At 35.5% G+C, this 27,808-nt stretch overlaps 1 protein-coding gene across 3 annotated transcripts in view; it reads left to right on the top strand.

Annotated features, from left to right (window-relative positions):
• The window catches only part of PLEKHG2 (pleckstrin homology and RhoGEF domain containing G2), a 1,701,404-nt gene that overhangs the window by 1,533,852 nt on the left and 139,744 nt on the right, over window positions 1–27,808 (top strand). For all 3 annotated transcript variants that reach the window (XM_044062076.1, XM_044062085.1, XM_044062066.1), the window contains exon 14: window positions 14,727–14,825. In XM_044062076.1, the coding sequence (XP_043918011.1) occupies window positions 14,727–14,825 (99 nt within the window). The remainder of the gene's footprint in view (window positions 1–14,726; window positions 14,826–27,808) is intronic.

Genomic DNA, 27,808 nt, shown 5'->3' with positions numbered 1-27,808 from the left:
CCTAACCCCACTCAAAACATAAATCATATATGAGAACCTTGCTACAAGAATAAAACCCTGATCCTTTAACTGTTCAGAATTAATTTGTCCCTCATCTACTGGTAAGATTTGAAATAAGGATGATATCATGTGTGCTAGCCACTTTAAGGCTATGTGTTTCCCCTTTTCATATGTGATCTCTAACTATTTGCCTTCTCAGCTGTCAACTTCCAACGATTTCCTGTTTGTCCTTCATGAAAACAAAATGTGTGTATAGATCATTAAACAAATAGCAATGTTGTTATACTTCAGTGTAAGAATGCCACTGTATTTACACTCGTTATGTACATTTGGAGCTTTTCTCCCCAGGCCTCCACTGAAAATGGACATGTATCCAATTGGACTTTCCCGGTTAACAAATATAAAATAAATAAATAAATGCCAAAGGGAAGTGACCCAAGAACTGAACCCTGAGGTTCACTGCTAGTGGCAAGGATTTTGAATGAGATAGATTCATCCATATTAATTTCATGGGTTCGATTTGTAAGCCAGTTTGCTATCCAGTTAGGTATGTAGGGATTTGCTTTAAGCTGGGAAAGTTTATATATGACATGTGAAAGTGAAATAGTGTTGAATGCCTTTGTGAGGTCTAGGTATGAAGTGTGTATTGATTTGCCCTCATCCATTGCTTCAGCAACCTTCATGAGGTAGTCAACCCAATTGAGTAGGTGGGATCTATCCTTAATAAATCTAAACTGCCTTGGATTTAGAGTTTTAGGTTACCTATGTTCTTATTTGTTAATTCCATAATGATTTTTTTCACAGCCTTACAGATGAAGCTGGTCAGACTTATAGGTCTAGAATTACCTGGGTGTATTGACACCTCACCTTTGTGCAAGGGAAGGAGTGTTATTGTCCTCTATTTATTTGACAAGAAGCATGTTTGTAGAATGATATTGAATAACATCTGTAAGGAATCTGACAAGTCATGTTCATGATAAGCTGTAAGCAACCCAGTATGTGTCTGGCCACATAGTAGTATTTTTGGACTTGGGGGGTGCAGATGCAGGTATGTGATCCAGGAATATAGTGGGGGGGGGGTGAAGTTTGAACTAAATTTGTTTGCAAGTGTAATGGTTAAGTTCCCTGAGTCTGAGTATGTGATATGATTTACCATTACATCTGCATGGTGCTGGGTATTATTTCTGAGATTTCTAATGTAGTTAAAGAAATCTTTGTGGTTATCTTTTTCCTGGGTGGCTATTTTTATGTCATATAGTTCCTTGCTAAGTTTATCAGGAGAATTATTGGCAATTACTTCAAGTCTCAGTCTTAAGGTGATTGTGACTGCTTTGGGGTTTAATTGGGTGTGAGGAAGTTACTGTTGGTAGAGAACAAAGTTGCCCCATAGTTGTAGGTATTAAGTCCAGAATTTTATCTCCTTGGTTGGAGTGTGGAACAACTGGAGAAGAGAGTATGTACTGATATTCAGAAATTTGTGAGCATATGTGTTTGAGGATGCATAAGACTCCCAGTTAATGGACAGGTAGTTGAAGTCTGCTAGAAAAATGCTGTTTGTCTTAATGCAGGGGACTTTATACTGGTTATGCTGGATGTGTGAGCTGATGGGACATAGAGGGAATCCTATAATTAGCTATGACATGATAAGGGTGTCTGTTAATAATAAACTGGGCGTGAAGGAATTTCAAGTCATCATTTTCTCTAACAATTTTGGGGGTGATTTTATTTTTTTAGGAATATAGATAAACTGCTGCCTCTAGTGTCTTTATCTGTTGTGGTAGACCTGAAAGTCTGGTAGACATTAAAAGCCTGCACTGATGGAGTGCTCTCATTATTCTTAAACCCTGCACTGATGGAATGCTCTCATTGGTCTTAAACTCTGCACTGATGGAGTGCTGTCATTGGTCTTAAATCCTGCACTGATGGAGTGGTCTCATTGGTGTTAAATCCTCCACTGATGGAGTGCTCTGATTGATCTTATAGAGTGTGCTCATTGGTCTTAAACCCTGCACTGATGGAGTGCTGTCTTAAACCCTGCACTGATGGAGTGCTCTCATTGGTCTTAAACCAGATATCTGTGATGATACATATATCAGTGTTTTCTAGAGTAAGGAGTGGAGTTTTGCAGCAATACCTTTATGTTTCTGCAGAGTTTCTGTTTTGTTATGTTGGAAGCTTTGTAATAGTGATATTGCTTAAAAGGGCACTATGAGAATAAACAAGTTTTTAAACAGTTTACAGATGCCTTGGGGAGACAGGTGCAAGAAGTTAAGACTGTCTACCATTTCCTCCCAGCCTGATATATTGCAGTCCTTTAGAAAGACACCAGAAACTAAGCCATTTGTTGAAATGAATAATGTTTTGTTCATATTGTGGCATCATTCTTGGTGATGGCAGAATGCTGCTCATACTAGGTTCAAAACAGCCTCATATTCATATTCTGAGACCTCCACCTTGTCTCTCTTCATATAGTGCAGGGAAGTACATCTCAAGTCATTTACATCCATGTGCACTATGGCTGTGTCATATGTTTAGTTGTAGTGCATAGACTTAAGTGCATGTGTAGTGTGGCAGACATTGGCACCTGGTAGGCAACTGACCATTAATCTGTCCTTGCACATTCTGGTAAGTGCTGCATCTGTGTCTTATCTATAACTAGGATATTGAATTGCTCTCCTTTCCATCACCAGGAGCAAAGCAGTATCATTCATCACAGGTTGGCGCTCAAGATACAATTTTCAGGATTTCCAGTGAGTGGAACTCTCTAGAAAGGCTAAGAAATAATGTCCCTCAGCTCATTCTCTCACCAGAAGCAAACACAAACACTAAACTCAAGCTTATTCCTGAGAAACAGTACCTGGGCTCTCCAGTGATTGGTAGTCCAGTGCCAGTACAGTGTGCAAGTGACAGGGATGATATGAAACAGAAGATAACTCAAGCTTTATAAGTTTAAAGGGAGGGCTTTCCCTGTTTGGTCTTTCAGTGTCCAGTAGAATGAGCAGATAAGATGAGAAGGGGAGGAGCTTCCAAAGTCAAATTTATAGTAGGGGTGGGAGTGCAGAAGCCACTAATTCAGTGTTGTCACAGACCAGCAGTAGTCTGACAGCATTTTCAGCTAGATAAGAATGCAGCTAACTATACATCCATCCACAACCCCTTTTTTCCATTGTTGCACATGAGGTCATTGTGACAGTGACAATCATCTAGAGCCAAGGTTTGCACCACAGGCTGGCTAGCCCAGCTGCGGTAGTTCTTACACACCACACACACACCTATGGCTAATCCACCTACTGCACGTCTTTGGAATGTGGGAGGAAACCAGAACACCCAGAGGAAACCCAAACAGACACAGGGAGAACATTTAGATTCTGCACAGAAAGCTCCCCAGCCAAGAATCGAAATAGGGAACCTTTTGCTGTGAGATGACAACACTAAATGCTGCGAAATATCTTAGATAAGAAATTTTACTTCTCAGCTCCATCCAGTAATTAGGTAAATTGAATTCCTTAATAATCAGTGAATGAAAAGGATATTTTTCTGACCCTAGTCAACAGCTTTTAGAACTCCAAGAAAGAAACTTTAAGGTAAAACAAAATTAACAAAATTCAAAATATAACAATCAGTAATATAATAAAACACACAAATCAATCAATAAATAAATAAATAGTGGATGTATCCAAACCTTAAATGAAGATCTGATCCAAAATCCATTGTAGTCACACCCTAACAGTAGTCTTTTCCCTTTGCCTTTCTTACTGATATCACAGAGCAATAGCCATTCAAACAAGGTCCCCATAGCAGTCCCATTTTACACACGCACACACACACACACACACACACACACACACACACACACACACACACACACACACACACACACACGCATGTGTGTGTATGTGTGTGCGTGTGTGTGTGTGTGTGTGTGTGTGTGTGTGTGTGTGTGTGTGTGTAAGTATGTATGTACGTGCGTGTGTGTGTCTGTGTGTATGTATGCATGTATGTATGTACGTGTGTGTGTGTGTGTGTGTGTGTGTGTGTGTGTGTGTGTGTGTGCCTGTGTGTGCAAAACTGTAAAAACTTGCTCTGAAATATGAGACAGTCGAGGAGAGGGGGTACTAAGATTCATATAGATAACGTGACTCTTTTATTACCTGAAGCTATAGTACTGAGAAACAGGATATCACCTCTTATAAAACACATTTATTCAACCATATGCTTGCACCAAAGCTTTAGCACTCAAATGAAATTTGGCCTTATTTCCTACTGCAAATACAAATACTCTAAGGAAGTAAAATGAATCTGAAGAGAAATAATCAGTTCCAGTAATAATAATTGAGTAGGGACATCCCAATAATGAGTAATCTGTAGTTAACTGTCTTTCGCAGTAATAAGAGACCCAGAAATATCTAGAATACACAAGCACTGACCCATTCCAAAGAACAGAAAAAAAGCAGGATGGGTGCTTGTACATTAATTTGCATAACACTGCCTTCTATCAAGCCTCTATGACAGTTCCTTTGAAAAATATAAGGCAGAACAGAACAACAAAAAAGAAAAAAGGCAGTAAGAATGAAACCGTGCCTAAATCATTTATGGATAAGCATTTAGCTGGGGAGCCATCTAAATGCTTATCCATAAATGATTTAGGCACGGTTTCATTCTTACTGCCTTTTTTCTTTTTTGTTGTGCCATTCTGCCTTATATTTAGCTGGGGAGCCATGTTTTAATGCTGCGGTGGTACGGCGGTAGCATTGTTACCTCACAGCAAGAGGTTCTCCCATTCGATTCTCGGCGTGGCTTGGGAGTGCCTTCTGTGTGGAGTCTGCATGTCCTCCCCGCGGTTGGGTAGCGTTTGAAAGACATGAGTGCGTAAATGGGCATGCCTGTGTTGAAGATTGGGCATCGAGCTGGCACCTCGGCATTTCGTAAAAATCTACTGCCAATCATTAGCGGACCGGAGTTCCGCTGTGGTGACCCCTTACCGGGAAAAAGCCGAAAAGACAAACAAAGACAAACAAACATTTAGCTGGGGAGCCATCATTATGGTTATAACACCGATAGAGAACAACCTACAAAAGAAAACTAAAATTATTTTGTGTACAAGCATCAGTTAAATAAATGCTAACTAAATGAATAATGTAAATACAGCATAATGCACAAAATTAATTTTTATTTATTTCATGTTTCAGTATTTTATCTTTTTTTAATTGAATTTTATAGGTAACCTACTGGTGGACAAAGACAGATTGTTCAATTCAATTGCCCAAGGTTCAGCCCTCTGACCATTGGAGTTCCAAAGGAAATCACTGTCGACAAGTTGTTCCAGCAGTGATGCATTTTTGGGAGGAATTTCCCCCTTCTTAGTGTTGCTGCTACCATGGATTTGGTACATACTAGTTTGGGGACTGGAGGGCTTGTTCCCTGCAAAAACACTTAAAAATGTTTTTGGCGAGTATTTTAAGCAGCCCTTTTTTCTCTGAATGCAGTTTAGGGATTATCCTCAATGTATACACTTTCATCCACTAATAGTAGAAACGAACTTTACAGCTAAATGTTTTTTTCTGGGGAGGGGAAGTAATTCTCTAATTGACTTATAATTAAAATTTTCAATAGAACAGGTACGGTAATTAGGTTTTCACTATAAGCTTTCAAGATAAAGTAGTTAAGTGAATACTAAATATATATATGCATTGAACTGTTTGAGATGCCTGTAAGCCTTGAAGAGGAGGTTAATTTGCAGTGCATATAAGAAAAAGTCAAGAGAAAAGTATTCAGTCATGGCAACATATCTGTTTGATAACCTATGAGATTAATACAAACTGCAGCATATAACAAGCTATTAGTAGGGTTGATTACTGAAGCCCACAATTTTCCTACAGATTTTTGTAAATTATTTCCACATTTTTGGATAAAAATTTTCAGTAGCTCTGGGCATAACCTTCCATCTCTACAATTATATTATTGTTAGGCAGGGGTTAGGGGCATCAGACCCTTACTAAAAGAACTAATAGTAAAACTTTTAGATCCAGAACATACCCAGTGGTCTTGATGGAGTTGTTGGCTTGACACAAGACATCAAGACAGCAAACATGTAAGCTTCTTTCAAACCATTAGCTACCCTCTTTGGCATTCAGACAGTATGGACAAGCAAATCAGAGAGTACTCCACTATGAACATTAGATTACAAATGCAGTAAAAGTGAACACAACTCAATCACATGGTTATTCAAATGACAGAAATATGCCTGGCTCCTGGTATATTACACATTAGGTTTATAGGTAAATACTAGACAAAGTACCCTTGCAGGCCATTTTAAATTTAGTCAGTTTCCCTTCAAAGGTGAGAATCAAACCCTGTACTTTGTGTCAGTGAGCTAAACATCATAACTGTTATGTCAACCACCACCTGAATGCATCCACCCCATTCTGAATACACATACTTTTGAATCTGGTTTAACAGTTTGCCTTCCACCATGGTGTGGTCTACATTAGTTCTTAGTCTCCCACTACAGCGCAGAATAATTGTTTTTTTTTTTTCCTCAAATATTTTTTTATTTTCAGTTAAAATAACATTTACATAATATTTTTAAATATCATTTTAAACAACTATATACAATATTTACAATAGCCTGACTTTCAGTTATATACAATGTATGTTATTAAATATAGAATTAACAGATCAGTTAGCAGAGATACAATATTGATTATTGCAGAGTGTCCAACAAAGATATAACTTTCCTCCAAGGATTATTTACCAATGGCTTGGGATAGATTGTTAGTTCTTTGATTTTTATTTCCATCGATGCAGTTCTCTTCAGTAAAGTGTAGAATTCTTCCAAGGTCGGGAGTGTATTTAAATTCCACCTTCTGGTTATGCATTTCCTAGATATAACAAGCATTGTCCATAACAAATACATATTTGTCTTATTCAGGTAGGGACCTTCATTTACATTTAGTATAGTCAATAGTTTAGTTAAGGTAAAGGATTCATTAAATAAAGCTTGTAAAAAATGATTGATTCCATTCCAATATGCTTTAATTTTATTACATTCATAAAAAATATGAATCCAGTCTGCTTTATTTGACTTTTCACACCTCCAGCAAAAACCATTTGTAGTACTACTGATCTTTTTAATTCTATCTGGTGTTAAAAATGCTTTATGTAAGTATTTCCAGTTAAATATTTTCCAGTACTGTGTTTTAGAGGTGTAATTAACTGATAGTAAGATGTTAGTTTTAATTTCTTCTGTTAACTGCAATGACTGACCTTTTGTTAAGAACTGCCAGTATGATGGTTTGGGAATTGTTTTATATGTTATTAACTCTTTATATAGATTTGAAATGGAATTTTTCTTTTCACAGCTGTTATATATAAATTCATACAGAAAACATATTAGATTTGGAATATCTATAAATGAGGAATTATTTATTGTTGTTTATCTTTCAGCTTTTCCCGGTAAGGGGTCACCACAGCGGAACTCCGGTACGCTAATGATTGGCAGTAGATTTTTACAAAACGCTGAGGTGCCAGTTTGACGCCCAACCTTCAACGAAGGCATGCCCATTTATGCACGCATGTCTTTCGAACGCTACCCAACTGTGGGGAGGACATGCAGACTCCACACAGAAGGCACTCCCAAGCCCAGCCGAGAATCGAACGGGAGAACCTCTTGCTGTGAGAATCTTGAGTGTACATTAGAATGCTTTGTAAGGTTAACCAGTCTTGTGTTGGAATATTGTAAGCAGTTTTTATCATATGTATATCTAAAACATTTAATTTATTTACACATTGAAACCAGCATAAGAATCCATTTTGTTCCCAGGAGGTTATTGTTTCCCTATGTATTTTGTGAGGAAAGTTCTTAGTGATGGTAAATGGGGTTAAAAGGTCAAACCAAAGTTTTAGATCTATGTTTGCATTGATATGTTTCCTAAAGGAATTGATGTAATGATTAATCAGTGTGGTTTTAAAAGGTTTTGTTATATTATATTGTATACTTATGCATAGTATGTACCAGGGTTTGTTTGATTTGTCTACTATTAAATTTTTTTTTAACAGATTAAATTAATGTGTTAATATAGCCATTGTTAATTATTTCCAGTTGGCAAAATAATTTGGGTTTATCCAGTCTATTGTAGCTTTAAGCACAGATGCTTTTATATATGTTTCTATTTCTGGGAAGTTCAATCCTCCTTGTTTCCAGGGTCTAATGTGATGAGTTAGAGATACTCTATTCTTTTTGGGATACCATAAAGATTTTATTAAACATGAGTTTATTTCTTTAAGAATGTATCTTTCAGGAATTAACTGTATTGCTGATGCTACATATAGTATTTTTGGCAATAAGACCATTTTTATTAATTGCAATCTGTCTTCAAATGTTAATATAATTTTGTTCCACTTTTCTATATGTATTTTTATTGCTTCAATAATTTTTTTATAATTTAATAATATTGTTTGGTTTATATTTTTGCATAACACTAATCCTAAATAATTTAGCTTAAGTTCTTGTTTTCCTATGATAGATTTATCTGTAACTTGTAGTTCTTTTTTCTTATTTAAAAATATAAATTTTGATTTTGATCTATTAAAGTGTAAACCTGAAATCTTATAAAATTTCTCCGTTACTTCTTCTACCTCTCCTAATGACTCTCTGGAGTTTGATAGGGTTAATAAAATATCATCACATAAAAGCATTATTTTAGATATGCACTGGTCATAGACTTCTATTCCTTTTATTCTTGGATTATTACGTATTATTTCTGTAAGTATTTCTATAGCCAAAGCAAATAAAATAGGAAAAAGGGGGCATCCTTGTTTAGTACCTTTCATTATATGGATAGATTCTGAGGTGAAAGGACCTAATTTAATGTAGGCTAAGTTATTAATATAAATGTTTTTTAGTAATAAGATGAAAGGAGGAGGAAATTCAAATAATGCTAAAGTTTTAAATAGATATTCCCAGTTAAGGGAATCAAAGGCTTTTTCTATGTCGAATCCAATTACAAGTGTTTCTCTATCTTCTTTATTCAAATAATCTATGAGTAAATATCCTTTTAATGTTATCATGTGTGTTCCTGTTATATAAAAATCCAGTTTGATCATTATTATCTTTGAAAGTGGGATTTTCATTCTGTTAACTAGGATTGACATGAATATTTTGTAATCATTATTCAGTAATGATATAGGTCTGTATGAGGTGCAAAGGTCTGATGGTTTATTATCTTTTACAATAGGTGTTATGAGAGAATATTTCCATGAGGGTGGTATTTTTGCTTCTGACTGGACTTCTAGCAAAGTTTTATGAAAAAGGGAGATTACTGTTGAAGGGAAGAGTTTGTAGATTTCCGCAATTATACCATCTATCCCTGGAGCTTTGTTAGATTTACTTTCTTTTATCTTGTCAACAATTTCTTTGTAGGATATAGGTTTTTGTAGGTCTAGTTTTAAGTTTTCGGGAATTTTTTTTATATTGATAAGGTTTGTAGCTATGTTTATTTGGTTGGTATCTAAATCTTCTTTTTTGAAGTATTCCATATAATGGAACTGAAATGCTTCAAGGATGTGTCCTATATCTGATACTTTTTTCCCTTTCTTTTCATGATATGTACTACTAATGTTATTTACTTTAGATCATATTTTAATTCTTGTAGATAAGTTATGTAGATATCTGGGGGAGGTGGCTAATGAGTTTATTTTTAATTTTTCCGAGGCTAGACAAGTTTTGTGTGTTAGAATTTCATAATTTTTTTATTTAATTCCTCTATTTCTTTTCTGACTTCTGGACAATTCTGATGTTTTCTAGATTTTGCTGTCAAGAGTCTGGTTTGCAAGTCTAATGATTCAGTTTCCCACTCTCTAACTTTGTTTTTGTACCAGCTAAGGGTCTTACCAAATAAATACGCTTTTAATGAGTCCCAAACCATGACTCTACTGATTTCTGTTGTATTATTAATTTCAAGAAATAATTGTAGTTCTGACAACATCCAGGGTCTGAATTCTTTAACTTTCGTGATATATGATGGAATTCTAGTTGAGAGGATTAAAGGTTTAAACTCTATTTGGAGCTTCATTATCAGAGAGTCATGATCTGAAAAGGGGCATGGAACTATTGAGAAGTTGAGGACTTTTGTTTGTAAATCTTGAACTACGAATAATTTGTCTGTTTTGGTTTGTGTTCCAAATCTATGTTTTTTTATGGGAAAATAATAAGGATTTATCATCTTTTACTTTAAAAGTGTCTATTAAATGAAATGAATCAATCCATCTTTTTAAGAAGTTTGAAATAGTTGATATACGAAAAGACTTCTTGGTGGTTTCAGAAGCTTCTAAGGTACAATTAAAGTCTCCTCCCAGTACAAGATTTCCTTTATAATTGTTCGAAATAAAATCTAGGTGTTTTTTTAACCATTCCTGCTCCATTTCCTGGGAACCAATATAGATTAGCTAAGGTCCATATTTTGTTATTAAATGTAATTATAACAAATGATACTAGACCTTCTTTGTCTTCATATTTATAAATAACTTTTGGAGTAATTATGTTTTTCTCCCAGAGAATTGATACTCCTTTTGTCTTTGTTCTAAAGGAGGATTGAGCTAAGACTGTATAGTCCTTAGGGTTCCAAATAAAGCTATCATTAGTCTTAAAATGCGTTTCCTGGAGAAATACTACTTGTGCCTTATTTAGATTTAAATATTTTAGTAAGTTTGATCTTTTATTTGCATTATTTAAGCCATTAGTATTTAATGATAAGGATGTTAAATCCATTTCAAGTTATTGTTGGAAGAAACATTTTGCTTCTTTTTTTTTATTATTTTGATTATAGTAGTTATACCATATTCTCTGATAACACTGAATGTTATTTTTATGTGTGTAAACTTGGGAGTGTAATTTAATGTTCTTTCTTCTTTAAATACAAGTAGGGCAAAATTCTGGTCAGGCTTTAAAAAAGTACTTCTATAAAACATTAATTCTAAAGTATCAAATACAAGTAAATATGAATTTCCCATTAAACATGGAATGAAAGTCATTCCTAATCCAATAGATAAAGATAGATCTATTGGATTATCACTCATACCTTTAACCAACAATATCAACTGAGCTCCATATGTTAAATTATTATATGGAGAATTTTCTTAAAAGAGATGAAATTCTATACTATTCTATTATTGTTCTATAGTATTTTATATATCAGGATGGAATGTTAGTAGTGTAAACAATTATTATGTTGAATTAGAAAATATCCAATATTTAGTTACCCTTAAGAGATCCCAAACATGTCAGATATGTAATTTTGCATAAATTAAATGCAACAGAGGAGCATACACTAAATAAGCCAACAACAAATAGATTATTACTAAACTAATTTGACTAAAATGACTCTACAGGAGACAATGAGTGATTACCAATGAAATATGAATTTAATGTAGGTGTACTGTCTTCCTTTACTTTCCCACTCTTCAGCTCACCAACTTCAACTTACACTTATGAAAAGACATAGCTTATCAGTGGTATCCTGACTCTGAATAGAGGTGCCCTACATTCTAGTGTACAGTGCTTTCACATATTTATAGATTTACAAAGCAGACTCTAAGAATGAACTAGGATCACCCTGACAATTCCCATCCTACATAAGGCACCTCCTGCTTCCAGAATGGGTAATCACATCAGGTCTAGAATGAATGTGAAGGCACCTATGTGGTAATCAAGACTTACCTTAGGTAAGTATTAATCAAATAGCATTTAGAGCATCTTAGAGAGTTCTCGGGGCAGTTAGAATACTCTTAAGCCTGTCCTCCTTTAACCAAAAACAGAGATTTCCCTTCCCTTTCTTTCCCTTGTTTTAAATCAGTCCTAATAAAAGAAATTCAGCAAACATAGGTAAACAGAAATAACATTCAGTAGTCCGTCTTGCACATGACTCGCAATCCATTAAACAAGTCAATGACTAACATCACTTTAGTAAACATTATAAAGACAAATTAAAAATAATTTCCTAGCTCTTTAAATTTTGCGATAAAGCAAAAAGTTAACAATAAGCTATTTAAACTAAAAATGTAAAGCATTTCAATTTTTCTTTGCATGTACACATTTCTACTTATATTGTAGCGTCAATAACTGTCTTTGAAATCTGTACAATACTTCACTTCTTCAAATCATTCCTTTCAGTTCAGGTTTTGTTTTGTCAAAATGGCAACAATATTTCAAGGGCACAATTAATATTTAGACTGATATTTCAAATAAATAACTTGTCAGTTGCCAATTGAGGTAGTTTAGAATGTATGGTTAGTGCAAATACAGCATATTGCAAAAATAATATATATATTTTCGTGTGCTCTAGAAACTGTCATATGTAGCTGACATATATAATGTAGCATATATAGAGAAGATAACTTATGGATTCAGGTTGTTAAAGTAAGTTATGCTTATTAATTAGGCAGTTTAATTTAAATTCACAAGTAATTTGGGGACATTTCAGTTGAGTTTCCAGGAATGTGTGGTCCAATGTGAGTAATTGAGTCCACTTTTCCTCATAAACATGTTTCACAATTCATTAAACAAAGCAGAGTCTAACATCTGTCTAATAATCATTATAAAGACAAAGAAAAGTAATTTCCTAGCTTTTCAAACTTTCTGATTTCGCAAAATGTTGACAGTAAGCTATATTAACTGGAAGACTAAAACATTTCAATACTTCCTTGTGAATATATATTTTTACTTATACTGTAGTGTCAAGAACTGTCTTTGAAATCTATGTATTACTTCACTTCTTTCAAGTCATTCATTTTACAGTTCAGATTATATTTTGTCAAAATGTCAATAGCATTTCAAGGGCACATTTAATATTTAAACTATTTTAAATGAATAGCTATCAGTTACTAAGTGAGTTTGTACAGAGTGTGAGGTAACTGCAAAAATAACATATTGCAAAAAGTAATGTTTCTTTTCATGTGCACTAGAGACTTACAATTTCAAGCAACATAAAATATAACTTTTATAGTGCAGACAGCTTGTGAAATCAGCATGTTGAACTGAGTAATACTTTTTAATCAAGCAGCTACATTTAAGTGCACATTTAGTTTGGGAACATTTCAGTTGTGTTTCCAGGAATATGTAATCCTATGAGGATAAATCATAAAATATTGCAAATAGTCTTATTATGTATTTATTTTACCTTGTTTAGGCTGTTTTTCATTTTAATAACTAAACAACATTACTTGTTCTTATTATTTGTTATCTGTGAGGCTAAATGCACTTCGCAGGTTCACAGTGTCCTTAGAAACTGCAGCAATTGTTTACAGTTGCTATGGCAATAGAAATAAAATGTGAAGAAAGCTTCACTTCTCTTAACCAACAGTACATTTTTCACTCCTTTTTTATATATATTTGTTAATACTAAAAGGAAACAATTCGAAGGACATATGTACATGAATGGAACATTTCAGAGTTAATCACGAACATGTCTCCAATAAGCATAGCAGTGACTATCATTAATTTAATACATATTGGGTACCTACGTATTATCGCAACCAGATTTTAGCAATAATACCACTCGCTTCCCGATATTGAAATCTGACTGTTTTTGTTGTACAAATGTCAGCAAATGTCTTTTCTTTCACACTGAAGGTTGTTTTAAGACAGGTTGTCAAGAACAATGGAGAAAGTCAGTGTGTCGCTGTGGCTGTGTGCACTTTACTACCAGCATGTGTGAGGCTATCTCATTTGTGCATTAACGGTGCTTGCAGCCACAGCGACAGAAACTTATCATGCTGTTCTTCATAACCCTTCTTAAAACCACCTTCTCCCAAAAACAGTCCTTTTTTTCTCTCTTCCTTGTCAAAGTGTGTGTCACAATACATGTTTTCGATTCAGTAGGACTCCAAATGGTGAGGAGGCGTCCCTCTGTGTGTTTTAATCCTAGAAATGCATCTTTAACTAAGCAAAATACTGTGTTGTATGAGTCTCAGGAAAGCTGTGATACCTGAAACCCAAATGCAATTATGACCGTTATTCATCAGCATTTGCTGCCACGAAAAAAAAGGAATGTTCAGCGGGCGGACTTTCAGTAAGCAACATGCTGCTGGCAGTAAAGTGCATAAAGGAATAACAGCATTTTTTTTTTTTACATTTTATTGAAAACACTCCCAGAAAAAAACTGTATTGTTAAAGGAAACACACTATATGACAGTTATAAACCACTAACGGTCAGATGTCAATATCGGGAAGCAAGTGGTATTATCGCTAAAATCTGGTTGCGATAATACGTAAGTACCAAATATTGTAATAACAATTAATTAAGTTCACTATTCCGATTAGTCTACCTTAAAACTAGATTATTTTAGACTATTATTTATCTATGTATTGATAGTGAGTTATTAAATATAGTGCAGAATAATTGTAATGATACTGCTAAGGAGCTATAACTTACAATTTCAGTAAAGACAGAAACATGGACTTAAAAAAACTAAACACCTATTACTGTGTTGGTTCTTGTATGAGACTGTGAAAGTGCAAAGTTGCTATGTTGAAAAGCAAAGTCTGAAAATCAGTAATATTTATTGGAGGAGAGCAGAAAATGTAAGCCATGGCTCTCATTTTATCGTATACAGAAATTTTCTACCGAGTTCTGCATATGTTTATATTAGGGTACGTCATATACAATAACTGTACACATTGTGATAGTAAGCATTTTTAATTATTATGTTTTACTTCTCTTTCCCAACAGAGACTCCAGAGTATGTGTATAGCCCAGAAAAACCCAAGAAAAGCTTTTCCTTAACCTTGGACCCTAACATCCATTATCGACGAATTCGAAGACAGTCAGGTAAGTTGTAAACAGGAGAAAACTGAAGGCTGGGTTTAAACACTCATAAACTGTTACTATGGTAATGAAACTGAAGCATGTTATAGTGTGCAAGGTAATTATTTTATCTAGTACTCAAACTCTAGAGGGAATTATTGAGGCATTAGAAATCCAAACTGAAAATAAAACTTTTGACTTTAAAACAATGAATAATATACTTTCTTCTCAGGTCTGGCATTGAATAATTGATTTCCCTATGAACATTCTACAGAAATGCATCCGTTTCTTGAAGCAGTTCCTGACACACATTAGTTTCCTGTCACTGAATTAATAAATTCTATCGTATGATGATTTGCAATCTCTTACCTACATAGGAGAGAAAATTGTTAGTTTGCTTATGTTTATCTGCAGTACGGTGCGTACATTTTGCCAGAGGTCACTATTTTCCATACGGGACACTTAGTGCCAACCCCTTTAATGCATTTTGGTAGATCTATATCTTGTAAATTATAAGAATCTGTTTTTTCTTTTTGTGTCCCTTTCCTTCATCCTATCCCAGTGCCCCATACCCGTCCCTTGGTAAACTGGCAGCTACAGTTCACCCCTGCCTGTTACTTCTCTTTTCCAGGGCCAGCACAGATCTTAACGGCATTCTTGCAGGTTGCACTGTCAATTAATCTGCTGAGGTGTGTTTTCATATGATGTACCTGTGCACCCTTCTTCTCAATGCCCATAGTTGTGTCTGATGGGCGGCCATGCAATGGGGGAGTTCTGTATCACACCATCTCTGCAGAGGCTGCTGCTGCCACCTCTGTAGAAGTTCAACCATGTCTACACCAAGCATCCTCTTTGGACCACAACTACTATCATGCAACATTCTCACTCTCAACCAGGAATCATCAGAGAAGATGCCCACATCACCGCCATCTCCTAAAGGATGGTAATGCTCATCCCTCCCTGCTGCATCAGTCGACAGAGCCATTAATCAAACCTAGATCACCTGGGCTGTGGTCATGGCTTTATTACTCTAGTACCTTAATAAATGTAGATACCATTAGGGTAACTGGGAGGTCTCTTCATGCAGATATTGTCAAAAGAAGAGTCCCAAACAACTGTGAAACAAGCATGGCATCAGTCATGTGTTACATTGTAATTCGGAGATTTAACTGACTATAACAATATAACTGACACTTTCAACTTAAATAAATGTACAGCATCCATGCTATTTGTTTACTTACTGTGTACTATTAGCAATTTGAATGAGACCAATTTACCAATACCATACCCTGAATACATGATAAAATAAGTTAGACGTAACTACTTATAGCCTTGTATATATCCCATTGCAGAATATAATAAAGTAATTTCAATTATATAAAAAAAGTATTTAAGTAAATAATGGATGATATAGAAGCAGTGTTATTTAAACTTTACTTATCCCTTCAATGAAATCACTTTGGTTAAGGGGGAACTTAAGGAAAACATTTCTACAATGTCCTTTCTTTCAGGGAAGTAATTAACATAATTCTAAATATTTATTTATTTAACATTTGTTTACCGGAAAAGTCCAGCTGGGACAGAGCCAATTTTTAGGGGAGGCCTGGGGAGAAAAACTCCTTATGCGTGTCTTTTGAAGGTGGGACGAAACCCAAGCGAACACAGGGAGGACATGTAGACTCCACACAGAAGGCAGTCCAGCCAAGAACTGAACCGGAGAACCTCTTGCTGTGAGGAGACAGCACTAACTGCTGTGCCACCCTAAAACAGAGCACTTCATTGGCCAGGAATTGAAACCCGTTCTCCTGTGTGGGCGGGAAAATTCTACCACTGAACCACTAATGCAAACATATTGTTACTAATCTTTCAAAAGCAAATGTTAAGTAGGCCCAGATTTTCATGCAGAGGACTGGAAAGACATGGACAGCAATTTTGAAAGTGATGGACTTCTTGTGTAATAACTGTTTTCCATTATAAGGTGATCTTATATGTAAGTTTTAGTTTTATTATCAGCTTTGAGATAAACTATGGAGGTAGGTAAAGTATGAGCACCTTCAATATTAAATCTAGTATTAAATCTAATATAAGAAGATAGGAGAGATCTGTGTTCAGGAAGAAGTTTGCCCTATAGAACATGCAACAGTGATGCTCATTTTTTGGATAAAAGGAGAATAATTCTGCTGATGCTGTTATACTCTGGTGGCTGTGTAAATTTGTAGTTCATGAATTGGCCACTAGAAGGCAACAGTACTCTTTCTGAGCTTACACAAGATAATCTTCCCAGTAGCTGCTCTCTTCAGCTGTAACTGCATATCTCTCAACCTCTTAGAGCAAGAAATCTGGACAAAACCATAAATAAAAGTGGGACAAAGGCCCCAAAATAGGGACGATTTTTAAATATTGCTCTTACAAACTTAGAAAGTTGATAGAATAACAGGTTGTGCGTTAGCATGAATTTTTTGAAGGATATGAAGTCTGAAACTCAAATGTCTGTCATTATTTTCTAACTTCAGTCTTTAATGATTTACGATAAATTTGCTGGAAAACCACAATTTTATGAAAAATGGACCAAAAATATGAGGCCAATATCTGGACATTCTGCAAAAATCTGTGCAGTTGAGAGGTATGGCAGTAAGGAACCTGATTCATTTCCAGCAACTGTAAAGCTTTCTATTGATTTTGTTTTTGAGCTTTTTTGAGATAAACATGGCAACATAGTAAGTGATATAGAAAAATCTATATGTACTTCCTCATAATAAAATAAAAATAAAAAAAATAATGCAAGCTTGGCAACAGCAGGTAACTTTCATTTTGTGACAACTATCCTTAAGTTTATATGGGTATCATTAGTTAATTTGGTGTCACATGCTATACAATATGTAGCATAGTTACTTGTACCTGTTAGGTATGTCACAGCTTTTTGTTAAGGCTCACTGGTTATATGCCATGTCTTACCCTGGACTCAATGATTTTATTTCTATAAAACCCCTCTTGGTGCATAGATCCCAGGTTCTATAGGACTGGACCTATGTACATTTATTTGCACTATAATTATTAAAATAATTAAATAAAATAAAATATGATAGAACTATTTAGTAACAACATTTGTAACAAGAATGTTATTTAGTACTTTCAGATCTTAAAGAAATATAAATATTGAAATCAGTTCATTAAGTAGGTTATTTAACACTTCAACATTATCATAATTATTAACATATTTGCTCTGGTATATCAACTGTATTAAGTGTAATTTAAAATATTTTTCTTGCAAAGGCCCTTTAAGGTGACTTAGAACAACTATCAATGTTTGATTGTGAAAATGTTTTTACTGGATGATGGTTTAATTAATTAATGCATTAATTGATTTATTGTTTTATTACTTACAGACTTTATTATTTAAAAGTGAGTTGATGCAACAGCTTTTTGACTCTGATGATGCCTTTGTAAGGTGAAAGCGCTAAGTCTGTAATAAAATTTTGTATTTTTGGATTAAACTGGTGTCCTGCTGTTGGTTCGTTTTGGCTTGAATAAGTACTGAAGTTTTCAACCTACGTTGTGCAGTGGCCTGGTCATTCATTTGTTATCTGTTAGTGCCCTGATATTGGGTCAACTGTTTGTTTTTATCGTTTGTTGGCTGTGCCTACGGAAGTTGGTGAGCTTCGGTGGAGATGGAGGCTATACTGAAGGAGTTGGCAGGTGTGGTTGACAAGCTTATCCAAGTGTATGCCAATACTAAGGAAGTTTGTAACACCAGTGATGTTAACATTGAAGCTGTTGAGAGGGGTTTGTCCGACACCCAAGCAGAGTTGTTTACTCTGCACTCACCACCGGCAAGTTCAATTGCGCCTGGTCAATTGCCTAATGCATCTAATGTTTCCGCTTCGTATAGTGGAGCGGTTGCTAATTCAGGGCAAGGTGTTGTGCGTCAAACAAACACTAAGGGAGCAGGTTTGGTTGCACTCCCGGTTCCCTCGACGAGATCAGAAAATGTTTTTCGTGTGGATGCATGGTTTCAGACTCCTTCCTTTGGCGAAAACACGTTTAATGTAGAGCAAGTGGGGGCTGATAAGCCCTCCTTAAAGGAGCAGATTTATAGGTTCAACAAGCTGTGTACTAAATACAGGGCCATGCAGTTGGACAATTGGTTTTTGGCTCAGTCCAAGGAACGGAAGCAAGTGCCCAAGGGGCTAAGAGTGTGGAAGCTTCCTATGGGAATCGATGTAGAATCCAAGGCCTTTGGACAATTGACTGATCTTTTTGATCGTACAGGTATGGAGCTCCTTGATATTATTATTGACAACAACAATGTTAAAATGTGCTCCTTAAGGGAGGACATAACTAAATTACACACTAGTATTACGACTGACTTGCTTTTTTTCCAGCACAAAACAAGTTTTGAGAAAGTTATCAGAGACTTGGACAGCTATGTAGTACAAAGTAGATTGGTTAAGAATAAAAAATTGCTTAGAGACACTACTGACTATGCTAATAGGAATGTGTACCCACCCGGGAAAAAGTGGCTTAAGCAGACTTTTAATACTGAATTTAGTAAAGGCAGTATGTCACAAAATATTGATACAGGGGAATTTTGTGAAGATTGTATGGATCATATTCCTGGTGGAGACGATGAAGTTTTTTTGGACGAATATCAAGGTCCCAGGAGATCCAAGAGACTGTTGAATCAAGGAACAAGGACTGCCTATTTTCCTCGGGGGGAGCACAACAGGGGGAGGGGGAGAGGGAGGGGGGGCTACTACTAGGGAGACTTGGTGAAGTTTCCAGTAGTAAAGTGAACGGTGATTTTCATATGTTACCATCTGTTTTTAATGTTCAAAGATCTAACACTGTTAATGTCAGTTCTTTAGATGGGCCTTTGCATTTATGTTTTAATGACAAAATTGAATTTACAAGGAACAGGGACAGTGATACTACCGATGGTGTGGTTGTAGACAGCCAAATTAATGTGGGCAATGTATTTTGTTCAATTACCAACACATCAGTAATGAATGAAGAAGTGAGTAATGGCGGTTATCACATCGCTAATGGTTTTGATAACAATGTATTGTGTGCTGATACTAGGTTGTCCCATGATAGCATGGGTGTTGCTGTTGATGGAGGTTTAAAGTGTATGGTAACTAAACAAAAAGGTTTTACTATCTACAACTATACTGAAGTTGAGATAGAAGGTACACATTTTGAGTTATTCACGAGGGGTCTGAGTTATGTCCCCAGTTTCAAGTTAGATATAGCACATGTTTTATCAAGTTTAAAATTGTTTGTGAGGAGGTTGAACCTCCAGAAGTATTTTAATGACAATATGAACTTTGATATGGGTGGACATAGTAATTTAAGTGCTTCTTTAACAAGAAAAAGTACATTTAACCCACCCACTTGTCCGGAATTTGTGTTTTTTGAGAAATTGTTAGAGTTTGAGTTTAGAAGAATTTGTGCATTGCCCAGTACATTCAAGGATAATATATCCAGGGGCGAAAGATTAATGCTCAAAGAATTCATTAGCTCAAACAATGTGAGGTGCATGAAACCAGACAAGGGGGGTGGGATAGTACTTATGAATAAAATTGATTATTTGACGTGCATGACTAGAGTTTTGGGTGATCAAAACACGTATTCTTTGACTTCCATTAACGAACTTAATCGTGCATATTCTAAAATTGACATGTTTTTGCATGATGCACTCTTTCAAGCTACGATTAGTGAAAGTGAATACGACTATTTGTCAGTTAAACCCAGAGGTACCTTGTATTTTCGGATACCAAGGTACACAAGGGTATCCAAGATTTGGAATTTAGACCAATTGTTGCCGCACGGGGGTCAAAGACTGAGCCCCTGGCGGCTTTTATAGATCATGAGATCAAGAAAGTTCAAGATGAAGTACCCCACATCCTAAGGGACTCATGGCATTGCTTGGAGAGATTAAGGGCATTAAGGGTACAACGGATGATTATAGTTTTTTGACAATAGATGTTATTAACCTATTTTCAGTTATACCCCACAATGAAGGTTTAGACATGTTTGTTGAAAGCCTCAACTCCAGCAATGCCATTAATAAATCTAGAGTAAACCTGTATTGTGATTTGATGGAATGTGTTTTGAATAACAATTTCATAAAATTTGAAGGAGAAATCTATAAACAAAGCTCGGGTGTGGCCATGGGAGCTAAATGTGCCCCGGTCTATGCCAATTTGGTGCTATTGGCGTGGGAAAGGGCACATGTGTTTTCATCAGAATATATGAACAACATCATTTTGTACAACAGATTTTTGGATGATCTTTTGATCATATGGAAAGGTGGTGAAGCACTTGCCAAGGAATTTGTTGAGTACCTTAATGGTACAACTGGCTTTTCAAGTTCACCTTTCGTGGGGAGCAGAAAGTATCAATTATTTGGACATTAGTATTTCCAAGATAGATAATGTACTGTCTAGCACAATTTACAGGAAGGATAATTACTCCAATTCGTTATTACATTTTACCAGTTGCCACCCCTTTCATCAACGGAAGGGGGTAATTAAAGGGCAGATGGTACGCACTTCCAGGTTGGTAAGTGATGATGCGACATTTAGATTGGAAATATACAAGCTAATTGGAATGTTATTGGAGCGGGGTTATCCGATTAGTTTATTGCGGAGTGTTAAGAAAGAAATATACAAAAAAAGACGCAATATTTATGCTCCTATCTTGAGTGATGTAGGTGTAGAAGGGATGGGTTCCTTAAATGTCTTGGATCCGGTTCGGGTGAATAACAGCAATAACAATAATAATAGGGATAACAGTAATAAGGGACCATGTTTTATTTTGAACTACAATGATAAATCTACAGAAATTTGTACAGTATTGAGAAATGTATGGGATTATTGTTTGAATAATGATTTGAAGAAAGTGGTGGGTAAAGACCCGGTGATAGTTTACAGTAGGGGTAAGAATCTAAAAGACATGCTTGAAAGAAATAAACAACATCATAAGTCGAGGATGGGCAAGTGTGGAAGTTGTAGGTGCTGCAGGTATGTAGCAGATGGCCCCTATGTAGTTGTTTCTGGATATAAATACACCTTGACTTGTCCGGGAATATGCAACTGTAACACTAGGAATCTAGTTTACGTGGCCAATTGCTCATCCTGTGAGGCATTTTATGTCGGGATGACCACCAGACTAAAAGATAGGATCCCTGAACATCTTAGATCCATCAAAACAAGGATTCCCACAATGCGTTGTACCTACATAGCATCAAATGTAACAACTTTAGGAGATTCATGTTTTTTGTGATTGACAGGGTTTTATTAGATAGTGGTGGTGATATTAAGAACAAGGTTGCATTAAAAGAGATGGAGTGGCAGCTTCGGCTGAATGCCATGTCTTACCCTGGACTCAATGATTTTATTTCTATAAAACCCCTCTTGGTGCATAGATCCCAGGTTCTATAGGACTGGACCTATGTACATTTATTTGCACTATAATTATTAAAATAATTAAATAAAATAAAATATGATAGAACTATTTAGTAACAACATTTGTAACAAGAATGTTATTTAGTACTTTCAGATCTTAAAGAAATATAAATATTGAAATCAGTTCATTAAGTAGGTTATTTAACACTTCAACATTATCATAATTATTAACATATTTGCTCTGGTATATCAACTGTATTAAGTGTAATTTAAAATATTTTTCTTGCAAAGGCCCTTTAAGGTGACTTAGTACAACTTTCAATGTTTGATTGTGAAAATGTTTTTACTGGATGATGGTTTAATTAATTAATGCATTAATTGATTTATTGTTTTATTACTTACAGACTTTATTATTTAAAAGTGAGTTGATGCAACAGCTTTTTGACTCTGATGATGCCTTTGTAAGGTGAAAGCGCTAAGTCTGTAATAAAATTTTGTATTTTTGGATTAAACTGGTGTCCTGCTGTTGGTTCGTTTTGGCTTGAATAAGTACTGAAGTTTTCAACCTACGTTGTGCAGTGGCCTGGTCATTCATTTGTTCACTGGTTATATACTTTTAAGTAAGCAATTTTGAGAATGTGATAAAGTTCCTAGCTACGTATGAGACACAAAGGTTAGGCTGTTTTACACAAGTGTTCTTTGGTCCACTGCTGCCACCGGTCCCCAAATATCTTCTGCCATAGCCAAGTTTGTCAACACTGTCTTCTGCAGCACACCAAACTTCAGAATAGCTTTACTCATTCAATGGGTGGCTGAATTACTAGTTTCTGCTCTTGCCATAGTATTTACTATTACTATCTTCACCATATGCCTTAACATTAGCAACAGCCCATCTTAAGTGATGTAATCAGTAGAGACGTTAGTGTTTTAATAGCAGATGCTTTGGTTGGATCAAAGTATTAACAAAATAACATATCTATAAAATAGTCTGATTTTAAAAAATTAAAATTCTTAAAATTTCTCTAACTGGTTATGCCAACTTACTTTAAAATCAAATTCTAGAAGTAGTTTGACCTTACTCCTCTTCCATCTCCTTTCAAATCTTGTTCCAATTAAATGGCATTCATTCCAGTGAACACACCTTCCCATTCTAAATCATAGTTTCAACAACTTCTCTCAACAGTTCTAGCTTTACCAGTCAACCCAGAGCTTCATCCATGCAAACAGAGCCATTAAAAACCTCATCCAAACAGTGAAATACAAACAGGCGCACTGAATGCAAACAGTATGAGTGGTTTATACAGCACAAGTCAGCTGTCATAGCAATCACAGGAACACTCCTGAAGAATAAAACATTTCCTTTCAACTAAGTTACAGATCAGTTCAATACTTCCTGCAACAGAACTGAAATTAAAACAGGAGGAAAAACAATCCTTCTCATCAAATCCAAACCTCTTTTCCATGTGTCTGAAAAGTAGAAAATTAGGATTCCCCAACTGGTTATGTATACAATTGGATATTACCCACACTAAACTAAATACAACATGTTTTAAGTTCCACTTCCTGCTTCCTGTAAACTATTTGAAAAAAATTGCATAATACATTGAAGATTTCAAGCTATTCAGTGACTTTAAAACAGACTGTAAAAGAAGCCTCCCCCTCAGATCCAGCACATGGCCACTCATTACAGCCTTACCCAGCTAGTTATAAAACTTTGTAAGGCAACTGTACTAACAAGAATTGTTTTCTTGACTTGGTCCTCACTGATATCACCTGAAGATGTGCATCCTAACTCTCTTAGTAACTACTGTCCTGTCATTTCCACATGGTCACTCAAAAGGCAAAGATTGCCCTTAGTTAACATTCAAACAAGACCATATCTTGGACAACCAGAAACACAATTACTAATCAATCTGGGTGCCACTGACTGGTAGCCAGTGTTTGAACAAGCTGCCTTACATCAGTCGTATGCCATATTCTATCAAGTCAGAACCCAGTTCTGGGGAATCTGTTTACATTAAAACCTTATAGACTAAAATGATAATTTCCACCAGACAAACCTGTGAGATAAGCTGACAATTAAAATTCAAGGCTAAAATTGTGGCATTAATGCCAAAAATCAAATAAACCAGGTGATTGCAAAGCCTATCAAACCTTGAAAGATACTTAGAATGTCAGCAAAACCAGTTAATTCCTCTTATCCCCATAAAAGTCAAATATTATCTCTGCCAGTCCTAAAATGTTCTGAAAGACCATTAGTGAATGCATCAGGAGACATCAAAGTTTTAATATAGTGGTTCCCAACTTGAATGCTGTGGCACCCTGGGGTACAGCCAAATCATTCATAGCCATGTTGAAGTAGATGTAAGTGTATTTGTTTTCCCCTGTATCTTTCTATTGTTGCAGTGTACCTAGACAGCATGAATCATAGCTGAAACCACCTTCTCATACTGCAGTGTGATGCATACAAGTTTGATATATGGTGTTACTCCTGTGGGTCATACATTACTATGAAAAAGCAATACATTCAGCCTTGACTATTGCTGTGTTGATAGAAGCAGTAAATAAACTACTTCCTAACAACTAAGTTAGAGTGCCAGTGGAACTGTTATGTTTGCTCAAGAATAATATTTGTTGTTTTATCAATTTATATAAATTTGTCATTATACTGATTTGCCTTTTGTTCACTTATTCACTGCCAGCCTGTGTTTATTTAAACCAAAAGCAAAACTTTATGGACATTCCGTTAAAGTGCATTATCCTACACCCCACTGCCTTGGACTTCCGATTTATAGATACACTTCTAATTGAATAAATGCCTAAGCATCACATGCAGGAATGGCATAGGTTCTCCGGGCTTAAGGAAATGTAATTCTGGAACATTTAGACATAGCTAAAGTGTCATATAGACATATAACTTACATTTTGGCAATAGGATCCCCTTTTCTTCTGGTCTACAGCATCCCTTAAATGTGATGTCAGAGCTGTGTGAGATGAGAATATAAAAACACCATCCTATGTTTTAATCTGGGAGAAGGGTTATTTACCAAAGGTAGTATTTAATACTGGCTTGTTTGTGTAATGAATTGTTTTTCTCTATTTATTTATCATGCAAAAATTTGTCTTGTTCATGAACCACAATACATATGCCATAGTTCAGCAAATAAAACTGTGCATCTGAGGACATTGCAAGTCTTAAATTAAAATATTTAGTGAAAGTAAGATTAATCATTATTTTTCTGTTCTGTTTCACATCATAACATTCATTATAAAATAGCATAGGGCATGCAGTAAGAGTGTTATGGTCAAACATCAAAGCTGATATGAGTGCCTTGAAAATAAATTACTGATTATTGCTGTAAAAGAATGAAACTCATAGCTTTAGTTCTCAATTTAAAGATGATGTACGTGTCTCAACATCACATAATGGCTACACTCCATCTTAAGTTCTAAGAATTCCAAACCCCCAAAAATACCCTAGATGGCTACTACAGAGTCAGAAATGCATAATTCCATTTCCAAGCTATTCAGTGTGCTGCCATTAAAATACTTACCAAACAAATAATCGCACATTGCATCTCACCATCTGTTGTGTATATACTTATAAGTGCTACAAATAGGTGCCTGAATCCTAGCAAAACCACTTATGCATATTTTGTCTTCTCTTTAACCTCTGAAATTTTTCCTACTGTTCAAGTATACTGGCATGTATTCCTCTCCGAAAATCAATCTGTACTGAAACTGCAGAAGACTTTTAAGTACAGCAAACTTCTCCATCCTGCTAAAATGTTAGAAAGACTTTTGCATACAGAACTTCTAGACTTTTTAGGTAAGTATGACCTCTTAAATGAAGCTTACCTTATGTTCTGAATAAACTTTAATATACAGACTTCAGTCTGCTCTTTTATCTGCTACGTTTACTACAACATGGATTATGGGATCATGGGATGTTAACTAGTGCTTTGATATGGATAAAAAGATAGCCTTTGAAACTTACACACTCTACTCATCAGGAAAACTCAAACCTTCAGAAAGTCTTGAAATTGTTTCAGGCACTATTTTAGTAACTGCACTTTCAAAGTGAACTCAAACAACATATTTTCTGATTTATGGACACTTGCAGTCCCATGGTGTTCAGTGCTGGGTCCCAAAAGTAAGTACCCTATATGTAGATGAGTTACTCCTACCAAGAACATAAAAAACAAGCAAACAAACAAAAAAAAACAGTGGTCTTAAAACTTCATTGATCAGCTAAGTCACAATAATTTCCAAAAATCATGAAACCCAGGAAATGTTCCAAAGCAACAAGCCTTTATTCGTCACAGACAAGTGATCCTCAGTAACAAAAAATCAGACCAAGAGCATACACAAGTATTGCTTCCACTCAAGTAGGCATGGAGTGACTTTCTAAATGTCTCAAATGAAGTTAAATGTAACAAATTGGAAATGCACACATTACAGTCTTCACACATGCTCCTCTGAGCTGACCAGTGACCAAAGAAGACCTTCACAATACAACCATAAACCAAAGAATATCTCAGCATGTAATTGAAATGTTAAACACACGATGGACACTAACACCCTCAGGTGAGAATATTGTGTTGTATATCTCCTGAAAGTATGGTTCATAAGGTATATCCCCATAGTATATATATCTAACCTGAATTTAATTTTATTCAGATGTGTGGAGTATCTCAAAAATCGGTAGGAAATCATTCAAATGCAAGCAACTCTAATGGGAAAAAGCATCAGAGAAGTGATGTATTTCTCAGCAGTAACTGCATAGTCATTATTTCTAGTTAAGTAGGAATCAGAAGTGAAATTAATGCCAGTGGCAGTTGCTAGTAACTCACTCAGTTATTTATAGCTGGGAATTAGGTCATTTCTTAATCATTGAAAGACTTGATAAGACTGTAGTATACTGGAATTAACTGGAAGCAACTGAAAGGAGACCGGAATAAATGCCTTCATTTGTTAATTCCCCAAACTTGTGCAGAACAGGTGCCAGTCTCTCCTTTATGGGCCAAGTCTTTTTGTACTTTTTGGAATTAATTCTGCACATGCTATAGTTTGATTAAGAAAGTGTTATTAACAGTCTGTAGAAATTCTGGAATCCTGGATAACAGTAACAGTGTTGATAAATATCCAAAGTTTCTGCACATATATTCTGAATAATATCAATGGAAACCGTCTTTTCCTCCTGAATAGTATGGACATTTGACCTGACTTCTGTACTCAGGCTTGAGTGTCCGTACTGTAAAGACCTTTTGCATATTAGTCCAAAAGCTAACTTAACTGACTCAACTGACTATGTCGAACGTATATCCTAATAATACCAAAACCCTGTAATGTTGACACTCCTCCTTAGCCTTGTTTTCCAAGCCTTGTCTTGCATGTGCCTCACTATTCTTTGTCTAGCATTCCATTGCAAGTACACATATCTTTCCCTTGAGAAAGGAACATTCTGTAACCTTCCCTGAAAACTGTTATGTCTGCACATCTTATGCTTAGCCAGCAATATTATCTTTTCCTTTTTACTAAACTGTCTTTCCCTGAAACTGAATGCATACATGAAAACACAAGTCTCAGGCCTATTTTTCT

Source organism: Protopterus annectens, chromosome 1.part0, assembly GCF_019279795.1.
Source record: "Protopterus annectens isolate FY-2018-M chromosome 1.part0, PAN1.0, whole genome shotgun sequence".
In the NCBI taxonomy this organism is placed as follows: Eukaryota; Metazoa; Chordata; order Ceratodontiformes; family Protopteridae; genus Protopterus; species Protopterus annectens.
Note: the sequence above shows the minus strand (reverse complement) of the source record. Positions and strands in the feature narration are given on the sequence as shown.